The sequence below is a fragment of the Alternaria postmessia genome (genome assembly GCF_024291825.1).
Source record: "Alternaria postmessia strain BMP 2775 chromosome Unknown scaffold_29, whole genome shotgun sequence".
In the NCBI taxonomy this organism is placed as follows: domain Eukaryota; kingdom Fungi; phylum Ascomycota; class Dothideomycetes; order Pleosporales; family Pleosporaceae; genus Alternaria; species Alternaria postmessia.
Window position 1 is genome coordinate 288,177 of NW_026260102.1, and position 12,612 is coordinate 300,788.

Consider the following 12,612-nt stretch of genomic DNA (forward strand, 5'->3'; position numbering starts at 1 on the left):
GTTACATTGCTGCTGTCGCACTCGTCGCACTCATCGCTCAGGTTATTGACGTTTACCAACTCGTGCGTATCAAGACCGACAAGCTCACGACATAGCTTGCGACAACTTCGTTAAATACGTCTTGCAACTCTCCCTATGTTTCACGCTTACCTATGCGTGACAATCGATATCAAACGACAATTGTGCACGTGAGAGGAAGTTGGTCATTAAGTCTAAAGGTTACCATAACATTTACAGCTTTGCAACAGCGGTAAAATACACGTTCAACACCCGAAAATGCTTCTTATGCGGAGCTGAGAGCTTCTAATAGTCCAGAAGCCTCTTCCACAACTTCTGTAACACTCTTTGCAGCATCTACAGGCAGCACATCCGTCTCTGATACATCAGCAACCTCCCAAATAGCAAGCTGGCTCTCCACCATATCCTCCTTCATGTAATGATCACTCCTCTCTTGCATTCGTCGCACCAGCTCTTCCTGATCAACTTGTAAACCCACAAAGACAACTCGTACTTGATCATTCATCAGAGCGCGGAACTGATCGCGGTATGACTTCTTCAGGGCTGAGCAGGATAGAAAGACACACTCATAATCTTCATTGGTGATAATATCCAGCGCGCGCTGCCCGAGACGGGCGATCCATGGAGCACGGGTGAGGTCATCGAGGGGTGTGCCGGCAGCCATCGATGCAATAGCATCTTCAGTGTGGAGCTCGTCACCTTCGATAAAAGGTACTTTGAAGCGGGCGCTGAGATGTTGTCCAATGGTGCTTTTGCCGCTGCCACAAGGCCCGGAGACTACAACGACCTGCTTGGTTGGTTTCCTCGCAACTCCAGGAGTATGTGATTGCCAAGCAGCAGCTTGGAACTGTTTGACAAACGTCTTTACAAACAACGGATCCGGCACAGGTGCTTCATCGAGTGAAGGAGAGAAAGTCCTGGCCACGCTGGTCTCATATGTACGCGAAGGGCCGAAAGTATCCTTGTCGTATTTGGACGCAAAGAAGTCAGCCAGTTTGATGGGTGGGTTCGCCACAGCGTCCTGACTTGACTCGCGAAGTCTGCGCACCCACTCCTTGGGTCCAACCTCATCGAACTGGAGGCCAGCCTCTCGGAGGGCGGGAAGTAGATCGTCGGTCCAGGAGAAGCTTTTCGCGTTGGTCACATTCGCTACCACAGAGCCGGCGTCGCTGAGTGAGATCTCTGTCACGGCTTTCGCGATAACGTCAACAGGTGTCCAACTCGGCGATTCTTGGAGTCGAGGTAGCGCGCCAACAGTAAGTGCAGACTGCATCATAAGAGGTATGGCTTCAGTCGCGTTCCACACGCCATGTACGGTGTCCGCAACGATCTGACCGACGCGCAGAACACGCGCTCGAACACCAGTCTTCTTCGCCGCGGCCAAGCATAAGTGCTCCGCGACACATTTGCTCTGAGCGTATCCCATTCCTTGAGCCCAGTCAAGCTCCGCTAGCTTCTCGGGTATGTGCAAATCAGGGCATCGTGCGACAGTGCTGACAGAAGAACAGAAGTCGAAGGATGCAGGCTTGATGGACGATGTAGCAAGACATAGGTCGATTAGATGTCGCACTCCAGCAATGCAGTCCTTCTCGAATGACATCAAGCTCTTGTTAAAGTTGACGCTCCATGCGCAATGAATGACACTAGCAAGACCTGAGGCTACGCGTGCATAAGTTGTGTCGTCTAGGCCGAGATGGGGTTCAGATAGATCAGAAGGTATAGCTTGGATTTTCCTGCGTGCAGAAAGCGGTAGGGTATGATACACTTTCCGCTGGATGAGGGATTCTTGGACACGATGAGCTGCTGCCTTGTAGTCTGTGGCGCGTACAAGGCAGTAAACTGTGTCGATGTCCGAACGTTTGACCAGCTGTACAAGAACATGAGCGCCTAGCGAGCCGGTCGCACCAGTAAGCACAGTCTGTCTTCTATCAACCAGCTCGAACTTGGTATATTGCGTGATAAGGTCTTGCATCTGTACGGCGGCTGACACAACCTCAACCTCTTGCCCGGTCTGTAGTCTGTAGAGATGTGTGGCGAGAGATGAGATAGACGGATGCTCAAATACTACGTTTTGGCCAAGCTTGTTGGAACCAATATCGACGGTCTTGAGGATGTCCATCCGTATCTGAATCGATTGTAATGAGTCCAGTCCCAGCGAGAAGAGATCTGTGGTACACTCGATGTCGCTTGCCTGCGGCAAGTGTTTGGCCAGGATCGTACGCAAGTGGTTTTCCATCTTCAGAAGAGTGAATGTCTTCAAATCGCCGCCAGATGATGCAGCCACATCATATATGTTGTCAATCTCGGTAGCAAACGTTTTGTAAAATGCTTGTCTAATCACACTGCCTTTGTCCGTGCGTGGAAACTGACAACCATATGGCAAAACTTGAATCATATCCCTGGAGATCCTTGCGTATGCTTCCGCTGTTTGGTTCGCGGCTTCAATGACGGGCCATATCTCATCAATGACCCTTGCAGTCGACATGCCTTCAATTGCTGGGACCACAAGGATGCCAAGGTATGGTCGACCTGAACCAAAGACGACCGTCTCCGTCACGGCTCGATGCGAACGGATTGTTCCTTCCATCATGACCGGGTTGAACTTCTCGCCGTTCACCAGGACGATTGTATCGTCCAGGCGCGCAATGTATTTCCAGGCCTTATCAATCGTGGGGTGAGGTTCAAATAGATCTTTCGTGGCGTAACTACCGTCTGGTAGATTGGAGGCAACCTTTGCTGGCCAACCTGGCAAGACTGTGCATTCGTAGAGGTTCGGTCCGCGTGGTACCCACCGAAGATACGGAGATAGCTTCGGTGACTCACGAACATAATTCCACACCTTGTCGTCGGCAGGTCGGAAGGATGTCATGAGCTGGCCGACTTCAGTACTAATTATCGTAAGCCTGGGTATGTTGTAAAAAGTGAAAGAAGAAACTTACGCTCCATAATGGCCGACAAGATTGACTCCGCTGTTCACCAGTAGATCGCCCAGAGTGTCTGGACAAGCACTTCCTCCGTACATGACAATCTTGAGTTGTCTCAATAGCTCGATTCCTTCATCCGATTCGGAAAGAAGCTTGAGAGCATATGGCACGCCGTAGAAGATCTCGAATGTGTGCTGCCTCAAGATGGTGGATAGATAAGACTGAGTCAGGGGTAGATCGGCATTGTAAATATGGATGGATTTGCCACTGTATATCGCACGGAAGAAGTTGCAGATTCCGTGATTATGATATAAGGGAAGAGTGATGAAGGCTTTCATATCCATGCTGATGGCATAGTTGGCGATTGCACTCTTCTGTGTCTGATAGATTGGCTTCGGTAGCCCAGTGGAGCCTTTTCTCGCGTCAGCTCAGGTGCCATAGACGGGTAAATACAACGTACCACTAGAGTGTATTATGTAGATATTATTCGAAGTTTCAACTGCGTGATCCAGCTGATAGTCAAGACGGGTATCCGCATGGACTTCGATAGGAAAGTTGTAGGTGCTGAATCCTGCAATCTCGCCGATGTGCAACGTCGGGATATTTGTCTGTGCGTCGGCTGCAGACTGCGCAAACCGGGAGTCTGCTAACAGATATGTAGCACCAGTTGTTGTAACAAGAGAATCAATGGCGGCTTGGGATATTCGCGTTGAAAGAAACAGCACAGTGTGTCCGAGCTTGGTAAGCGCAAGCATTGTCACGATGTAGTCCAAATTACTTGGCCCTAGCACCGCGACCGTGGTAGGCTTCTCTGCAGAGCTGGATCGTGTGGGGATGAAAGCCTGATAGTGTCTGGCTACTCGGTAGGCGAACACATCTAGCTGTTGCATTGTATAATCTACAAAGTCAACTCCAGAGCGCGGATACGACACAATGGTGACATGGGGATCGCGCCGCGCACGATGTCGCACGAGTGCGTCGACAGTTTGTATTGAGGACTCTTCAGGTTGGGGAAAGTCATGGCGCAGAGGTTTGGATGTAGACAGTGGTGTCGACGGCCCTAGGGGTGCAGCGATAGCGATCTGAGCTGGCGCCATGGCTGTGGTGGCTTGTGACAATGAGTATTTCGAGGAAAGATGAAGAAGTGGCTGTGGTTTCGAGAGCAGACATGATGAGGGCTATTGTATTAGTATTCGCCGACTCGTTTCGCGCGGCTGCTTTCCCCAGCTTCAACCTCGAACGTCGGGGCGATGTGGAGACTTGCATTGCATATCACGTCGGATCGGATTCGCTTTTGATTCGTGCGGCGAACTTCGTTGGCTTTCGGTAGCATCGATGATTCGTTGCCGATCGAGAGCCGGAGCAGAAACCGGCCTTGGTGCAAAACTACTTTCCCCGCAACTAGCTTTCTCCAGAAAATCGAAAGACTGGGGTGGCTTTGTTTCTCCGCAAGCCAGCTGCTATCAACATGGTGTGCCGCAACCAGGATCTCGTGTATAAAGCTTCTGGGATCCGACATTGCTCAGGGTTATCTCACTCCGATCTTCGCATCGACCTTGTGTTCTCATCTCGTTTTCCTGACACGTCTTCGCTATCCACTAGTCACAATGTCTCCGTCAATGGACAAGAGCGAGATTCAATACATCGATGAGAAGGCGGAATCGATCGAGTCGCCGAAACCACATCAGATCATCAAGATCGACAACTTCCAAGTGCTAGGTTTGGCACCTGAGGATGCGGACTTCTACATCAACTACTCGGATGAGCAGAGGAAGAGAGTAATCCACAAGGTAAGCAACGACTGTTGTTGCATTTGAGTCGATCCCTGTTAACAGCCTGAAGGTGGACATCCGCTTGGTCCCAATGCTTGCGATCCTTTATCTCATATCTCATATCGATCGAGCGAACATCGGAGTAAGTGTTGCATATGCGCGCAAGTCGCAATGGGTAGCTGGTTCAGCCTTGGGGCTTATTCTGACGTCCGACAGAACGCAAAGATCGAAGGCATGGTCACTGACCTCGGTCTCGATGGGGTGCAATGGAACATCGTTCTATCGGTGTTCTTCGTGCCATACATCCTTCTTGAAGTTCCCTCGAATATTCTTTTGAAGAAGTTCAAACGTCCATCCTACTACCTTGGCATACTTATCGTATGTTGGGGCATTGTTATGACTTCGATGGGCGTGGTGAAGAACTTTGCTGGGTTGCTAGCTACTCGTATCCTTCTCGGCGTGTTCGAGTAAGTCTTACGCGTCAGCGATATGTACTCTGCTGACGACAAACAGGGCTGGATTCTTTCCGGGCGCAATCTATCTTTGCTCTTACTGGTACATGCCAAAGGATCTCGCGACGAGAATCTCGTACTTCTATTGTGCATCGGCACTATCTGGAGCATTCAGTGGTCTGCTTGCCGCAGCCATCGCCAAGATGGATGGCGTCGGAGGATACGAAGGTTGGAGATGGATCTTTCTTTTGGAAGGCATCGTTACTGTTGCACTCGGTGTCTCGTGCTTCTTCCTCTTGATCGACTCCCCTGCCTTGAGCGGACGATGGTTAAAGCCTGACGAGATTCGCTTCCTCGAGCTCCAACGATTCATCAAGGACGGTGGAAGGTTTGGAGAGGAAAAGCAAGAGAGTTTCAAGTGGAGCGATTTGAAGGCCGTGTTATGCAACTGGCGCCTATACATGCAAGCATACATCCTGCTCTGCATATCGGCGTGTTCATACGGTACGTACAACTTGGAGTAAAGAAGAATACTCGCTGACTGGCATACAGGAACGAAGTTTACCTTGCCCACCATCACGAAGAGTATGGGATTCGACAACACCAATGCTCAACTCATGACGGTGCCGCCGTACGTGGCCGGCGCTTTGAGTTCGATTTTCTTTGCTAAGCTCTCTGATCGGTTTTACTGGCGTTTGCCGTTCGTCGCTATTCCCCTTTCCTTCATCTTTATCGGGTACGCTGTGGTCATTTCATTCGATGGCGACCTCGGTGGCAACATCGGTCCGGCTTTCTTTGCCATCATCTTGACCTGCATGGGTATCTACCCCATTCAACCGGCCGGAAGCAGTTGGGCAGCCAACAACCTTGCCCCTTCTTCTCGCCGTGCCATTGGCGTTGCCTTCAACATCTGCGTTGGCAACATCGGAGGCGTCATTGGCAGCTATATGTACCTCGAGAGCGAGAAGCCAAAGTACTACACTGGTTTTGGGCTGTCGTTGGCATTCGGCGCGACTGGTTTCATTGTTGCGTTCCTGTTGGAGTTGTCGTACAAATGGGGCAACACGAAGAAGGCAAGGCTCAGCGAGGATGAGATTCGGGCAAAGTATTCAGACCAAGAGCTACTGGACATGGGTGACAAGTCTCCGTTGTTCCGATACACTTTGTAAGAGTAATGAGAAGGGATGAGGAAGTTGACGAAGTTGGATGGATGGGTGCGGTATAGAGAGTTGTGTTCTATTATTATGTTGGCAAAGGCTCTAATACGAAGCTCGACAATCTCGGATACTCCGAGTCTCAATTGATACCGAAATGTACCCCGAAGGTACACACTATCTTTGTGCGATTGTTGTGATAACTCCACATACATCGAATATCTCCTGGGGACATTTGGATCCTAAGAAGGTATAAGCTCCAGCATAATGTCGCCTCCCAACCATTAAGATACGTTGTTCATCCAGGCAATCTCCAACTCATCTATCTCGGGAAAAGGGCCAAATGCGGACGCATCAAGATCAAGCCAGTCGGTCGTTTGCCAATCGTCCAGGAAGGTTTGCAGTCCTGGTGTGGTCACGTCCATTGGGCTACTACCAAAGATCGGCTGCAAGGCTTCCAAAGCAGAATCGGAACAAATGTCTCGTGCCGTTTCGCCACCTAACGCTACGGAAGCTCTAGTCTCACCCGTATTTGACGATGAGTGTGCCTGCTCTTGACGTGACCTTGCTGTTTTCCGCTTTGCCTCTGTACGGAGTTCCTGCAGGATGATGCTATAGCGTCGTGAGGGTGAATTTGAGGCAGTTGCCTGGGCAAGATGCTGCATACAGCTCTCAGCTTGATCCAAAATTCTGCGGGGGTCTTCCACCGAGGCTGTGTTGTGGGTACTCTGTTGAATAGCCCATACATAAACTACTACCAAAGCACAGAAGCATACATAGTGAGTCCACCAGAATGCGTGAAACAAACGGCCCTCCCGCGCCATACGGTCTACTGCTTCCAATACTGATCGTGCAGCTGTAAGACACTCTGCAAGGCTGTCTTTCGCGAGGATATGCATCTCAGTATTGCCGCGTCTAGTGTTCTTCAGGAGAAACGGCCGATGCGCTAGGATGACAGCATGGCAATAAGAGAGCTTGAGTGCCGTTGCCTGTCGCCGGAAAGTTGGGATTAGGCTACTAGGATTGACAGCACCAAGGAATGGTGGTAGCGATGCTTTCCACTGGCGTAGCTCTGCGGCTAAGCGATGAGAGGCTGCAAGTCGAATCTGATCTGGCACCTGATGATAGAGCTTGGTAAGTATGACTTCTTGTAAAGTAACGTCATTTAACATACTGGTTTGATGGAATAGACTTCTCGCGATATCTTCTCGGCAATCTGTGCTAGTCTAGCATGATACACCAGCGACTCTATATGGCAGTCATCTGTGCTTGTGGTTTTTGGGCCTGTACTAGTCATATCTTCGTCGTTGACAGCGTTGGGGAAATCTTGGTCGATATCTTCATCGTGATAGTGCCTGTCAAAGCGGAAGTACGGTGTCAGTGTATGTCCCACACGCATTTCATAAAGTCCCAACGTACCTGGGCCTGCCGAAAATAACGCCAAGGTACTTGTCTAGGGTGTAGGCTACCCAGAACGTGCGTTTTCTGCACTGTTCATCGATGTAATCCCGTCTGGTGGCGGTTGCTTGTCGTTTGCGATCGTCTCTTCGATGCAACCCCAAAGCAGAAATAATCTGCAAAGCGTGTCCAAACGTATACCATGCCTGGTTGAAACGACATGACATGAGAAGATACAAGACCTGTATAAGCCTGCATTGTGCTGACTCAAGCTTTGGGATACCAGTCTCGGCTAGGGTCAAACGTGAAGCTTCTATAAACAGCATGTCGCTCTGCAACTGCATGTCGGGTTGGGTCACTGGTGATAGACCAATCTCTCCACTTGCCTTCTCTTCATGGAATGATGCGATCGCCAACACTGACAACACTGCCGAAGTCTTGGCGCGACCAAGACCTATATCAATATGACTTGTAAGTGAGATGTTTTTTTCTCTCGAGTTGCAGTCGTACATACCATGAAAGAGGGCTCGGTGCTGTTTCGCGTTATCAGACACAGTCTCCAACCACGCTTCGACAGTAGGTCTATGTAATAGCCGATAGGTCGCAATACACACGTCGAAGTACAAATGGAGAAGCTGACGACTGCGATCTAACGAAGGCATTTTCATTTCTCCAGTCTCTAGGAACGGCTTGTCACCCGCGCTCATCAGCAATTGACGGTCTTCTGTGGACCCCAGCCCATTTACTAGGCTAGTTTCCTTATTGGAGATACGCCGCCACGCGCGATTCAAGAATGAAAGACCAGATGTTGAGTCGGAGTACTGGCCAGCTACCTCGAGTCCAGGAGAAGCCCGCGACGGAGGTTCCGTCTCCTCGCCGACGACATTCATAGTTGGTGCGACACTGAGTATAGCATGAGGATAGGCTGGCGCCGACGCGGGCTGCTGAGGATTCACAGCTGCTGGGTGAACTGGGCGTGGGGAGACTACTTTGCCTCGCGAGTAGGCGGCTTCGTACTGGCATGTCAACCCCCGGCGGGTACAGGTCTCGCACGGCTGGTCGCCGGAGCACTTTGACTTCCTCGCCTTGCATACATCGCAGGCTCTCGTAACTTTGACCAGTCGTTGCCTCGTATTATTGCTGCCTGGTGCGACGTCAAGGCTCCGCTTCCGGGGTACCGTGCCGCTTGGTGCTGCATCATTAGACATTGTGGAGTAGGAAAGATGAGGCAAATCCGCGTTCCGTCCGAAGAATCCGCTGCCAAGCTTCGGAACGCTAACCGACCACCCCATAGGTACTCCAGATTTCACGGGTGCAACTTGAAGGCATGAATGAAGCCGTTGGGAAAACTAGCCGCAACCTCGGGAGGCACTGCTGCGTTTTGTGCTAGCATCGTTCTTTCCGGAGTCGTTTCCGGTCGCTCCTTCCGATACTTGCGTCTCTCCGTCGGACATGGAGAACATAAGTTGGATGTATATATCGCTCAGATGGCTGTACCCCGTTTCCAAACATTGGCCACTCTTTTAGCATTGCATTATAGAAGCCTGTATCGATTCTGATCGCGCGCAGTGTTATCTCTCATCACGTCGCGTCACACCACGACCAGCATCATGCCTATCCCCACACATTTCACCCTCAACACAGGCGCGCAGATACCGGCTGTAGGCTTCGGCACATGGCAAGCGAAGCCAGGAGAAGTCGAACGCGCTGTCGAGACGGCGCTCAAAGCAGGCTACCGCCACATTGATTGCGCTGCCATCTACCGCAATGAAGCCGAAGTAGGTGACGGCATAAGGAGGAGTGGTGTTCCTCGCTCTGAAATCTTCCTTACTGGCAAGCTTTGGAACACCAAACATGCGCCAGAGGATGTAGAAGCTGCTCTCGACAAGTCGCTTCAAGATCTAGGCGTCGAGTATCTAGATTTGTTCCTGATGCATTGGCCAGTGTATGTCACATATCCTTTCCATTGCATACACATGATACTGACACAGATGAAGTGCATTCAATGGTGCCACAGGCAAGTGGTTCCCACTACGCGAGAGTGGTGTGTTTGACCTCGTCGACATTGATCCTGCAACTACATACAAAGCCATGGAGAAGCTACTTGACACCGGCAAGGTTCGCGCCATTGGCGTATCTAACTTCACTATTCAACGCCTCAACGATCTTCTATCGAAGACTGATGTTGTGCCAGCGGTAAATCAGATCGAAGCACATCCATACCTCCAGCAGCCTGCTCTCTTCGATGTTTGCAAGAGCAAAGGTATCTTGATTGAAGCCTATTCGCCTCTTGGAAACAACCAAACAGGGGAGCCGCGGACTGTCGACGACGAATTAGTGGGCGTCTTAGGTCACAGATTAGGTATGGACGGCGGCCAGCTGCTTGCGAGCTGGGGTATTCAGCGGGGCACTGTGGTCCTGCCCAAGAGTGTCACGCCGAGCAGAATCAAGAGTAATATGCAGGTCAAGGAACTACCGAAGGATGCTTTCGATGAGCTGAGCGGTCTGGAGAGACACAAGCGGTTCAACGTACAGTCGCGATGGGGTTTCGACATTTTCGAAGAACTAGGCCAGGAGCAGGTGCGGAAAATTGCGGAGGATTGCGCTCAGGAGAACAAGACGAAATTTACAGTTTAGAGGATAACGCAGATCAAGAACCTAGAAGTCTATAAAGCTGTCAAAACATATGAACCATTTGCTCACACACTATTGTAGGCTGCAGTAGCAGTTCTGATGTTGCTGTGTCTGTTCAGTTTCTTTCATGTGTATGGCAAGAGAGTAGTCTAGCATCTACCGTCTACAAATACGGCCACAACCGCATATCTCTAAACGTCATGGTTCGTCAATTCGTGGACCCGCGGAATTTGACACGCATGATGGTTTTGTCGACAGGCCTGGCTGTGATGGACATTGTCTATCCAAGAGTAAGTCGCTTGCATTATTTTGCGAAAGGGGATAGTAGCTTACGTTGATCAAATCAGACTTTGTTTTGTATTTGCCCTTCCGGTCCATGACAGGCTGACCCATGTCGTCTGTATCGACTTCTCCCAATCCGACCTTGACGAAGTCATATCGTCGCATGACGCATGCCAGAATCACGCGAGCCTCCATGTTAGCAAGTTCCTGGCCAATACAATTACGCGGTCCCCGCTCAAATGCTCTCCATGCGCTAATGGGTATCTTGCTCTCGCCAGCAGTTGATCCGTCGTCTTCGGTTGAAGCGCTGCTGGTATCGGAGTCACCAACCCAGCGCTCAGGGACGAAATCGTTTGCTGTGTCTCCGTACACTTTGGGATCTCGCTGAATAATGTGATGGCACAAGTATATGACGCATTTGTCGACGCACACGTCGTCTCCATCCGAAGTGCGCAATTTGAAGCCGTTGTGTGACATTCGTGCCGATCCTGCTGGAGGCCAAAGTCTCAAAGCTTCTTTGATGCATGCAGATGTGTACTTTAGCGCTTTCATGGTCTCATCCGGTCGCTCGAGGAACACGTCGCTTGGTTCGGAGTCGGCGAAGACGGCATCGTGTTCCGCACGAATCTTTGCGAGGCAATCTGGATGTATTGAAAGGGCATAAAACAGCCTCTGTAGGAGGATAGCAGTGGTATCGTGTCCTGCGAAAAGGAACGATTTCACTGAATCTGCGGTACTCTGCAAGATATATGGAGTCAGCTCGTCAACACCTTCTAGTGCCAGCGCCAGGACCGATCGGTCTTTCTTTCCCTTTGTATCGGAATGCTGAGCGTCCTTGATGTCTGCGAACTTCTCCAAGATACACTTCTTGACGGCCGAGTCGAGCCGTTGGCTGTAGATGTACTTCTTAACGCGCAAAGGCAGGTTCAACCAGGAAGCCATCAGACCGTTGTCACCAGTGTATACAGCCTTGAGCGTGCGGAAGTTACGAACGATATCATGGGCTTGTTCGCTATCGTCCTGGGCCCTACAGTCAATGTTCGTGACTACATCACCAATGATGTCAAAGGTAACGTCTGTGCAGTAACTCTCCATCTCAACTGCAACGCCAGAGGTCGCCAATGCGTCGAGCCTCTTTACAAACGTACAAGTCTTGTCTACGACAACCGGAAGTAGGGTAAGCAAATGCTGCGGCGCAAAGCCAGGGTTGAATGTCTTGCGAAGCCCTCTCCAAGATTCGCCGTTCTCGCTGATCAAGGAATATCTACCAATAAGCTCTCCAAATCCTTGCTGAACAGTTGGAGATTTGGTGACACTATATTGCTGCGTTTTGCTGGCTCTTGAAACCTGCTCGGCCATCTCATGGGATGCAACGAGAACGAGTGGGTATTGCACAGGTCTCGTGTCGAAAAACATGTATTCAGGGCTACCTTGGGCATTCCATATATTTTCAAACACATAGTCTGCCTGCTGTCAGCGGAGGCCAGTGACTAGGATGTGGATCCTACCCGGGTGAACGGTACTGCTGAATCCAGCTCTCCTGTATTCAGCCGCGATATGACCAAGGTGCCCAAAGAGGAGATTGGATGACAGCTTGCCGGGAATATGCGCATATCGTTTGAAGCGCCATTGGCTTATCTGGAGGTACACAAGCCATGCGACAGCTGGGACAAGCGCTAGTACGGTGTACGAAGGATACGACATGACCTGCTACCGTGCAAGGGTGGCCCACAGTTACCGCTGACAACTACTGCAGTCGTGTAGGAATAAGTAACGTGGTATAGTAGGCTGGCCTGAGAGTATGCGTGTGGTCGTGCGGCTTACGGTGAGTAGAGTCGGGCGCTCGTGCTCGGACCATCGGGCTTATGATGAGAAATCGATGATGTAGGCCCCGACATACGGACGAAATCACCAGCGGACAGGCCGTTCCGGAAGCTACGCGCAGTATATGAAGTAGCTGGTAACGCTGTTGTTTGTA

The 12,612-nt window shown here is 50.7% G+C and overlaps 5 protein-coding genes across 5 annotated transcripts; 2 read left to right on the forward strand and 3 right to left on the reverse strand.

Annotated features, from left to right (window-relative positions):
- Positions 1 to 283: 283 nt before the first annotated feature.
- On the reverse strand, positions 284 to 4,039 carry J4E82_005536 (putative NRPS-like protein biosynthetic cluster; the record flags this gene model as incomplete). Its single annotated transcript, XM_051731799.1, has 3 exons — positions 284 to 2,906; positions 2,958 to 3,354; positions 3,403 to 4,039. The coding sequence occupies 3 exons, from the start codon at positions 4,037 to 4,039 to the stop codon at positions 284 to 286; spliced, it is 3,657 nt and encodes a 1,218-aa protein (XP_051588528.1).
- A 510-nt stretch (positions 4,040 to 4,549) lies between these two features.
- On the forward strand, positions 4,550 to 6,335 carry J4E82_005537 (uncharacterized protein; the record flags this gene model as incomplete). The annotated part of the gene is made up of 5 exons (XM_051731800.1): positions 4,550 to 4,732; positions 4,785 to 4,856; positions 4,931 to 5,181; positions 5,228 to 5,670; positions 5,719 to 6,335. 5 exons carry the CDS (start codon positions 4,550 to 4,552, stop codon positions 6,333 to 6,335), a joined length of 1,566 nt encoding a protein of 521 aa, XP_051588529.1.
- A 269-nt stretch (positions 6,336 to 6,604) lies between these two features.
- On the reverse strand, positions 6,605 to 8,926 carry J4E82_005538 (uncharacterized protein; the record flags this gene model as incomplete). The annotated part of the gene is made up of 4 exons (XM_051731801.1): positions 6,605 to 7,438; positions 7,495 to 7,675; positions 7,740 to 8,172; positions 8,233 to 8,926. The coding sequence occupies 4 exons, from the start codon at positions 8,924 to 8,926 to the stop codon at positions 6,605 to 6,607; spliced, it is 2,142 nt and encodes a 713-aa protein (XP_051588530.1).
- A 402-nt stretch (positions 8,927 to 9,328) lies between these two features.
- Positions 9,329 to 10,355, forward strand: J4E82_005539 (uncharacterized protein; the record flags this gene model as incomplete). The annotated part of the gene is made up of 2 exons (XM_051731802.1): positions 9,329 to 9,663; positions 9,716 to 10,355. 2 exons carry the CDS (start codon positions 9,329 to 9,331, stop codon positions 10,353 to 10,355), a joined length of 975 nt encoding a protein of 324 aa, XP_051588531.1.
- A 205-nt stretch (positions 10,356 to 10,560) lies between these two features.
- J4E82_005540 (uncharacterized protein) lies at positions 10,561 to 12,338 on the reverse strand (the record flags this gene model as incomplete). Its single annotated transcript, XM_051731803.1, has 3 exons — positions 10,561 to 10,632; positions 10,686 to 12,097; positions 12,143 to 12,338. 3 exons carry the CDS (start codon positions 12,336 to 12,338, stop codon positions 10,561 to 10,563), a joined length of 1,680 nt encoding a protein of 559 aa, XP_051588532.1.
- Between the last annotated feature and the right edge of the window lie 274 nt (positions 12,339 to 12,612).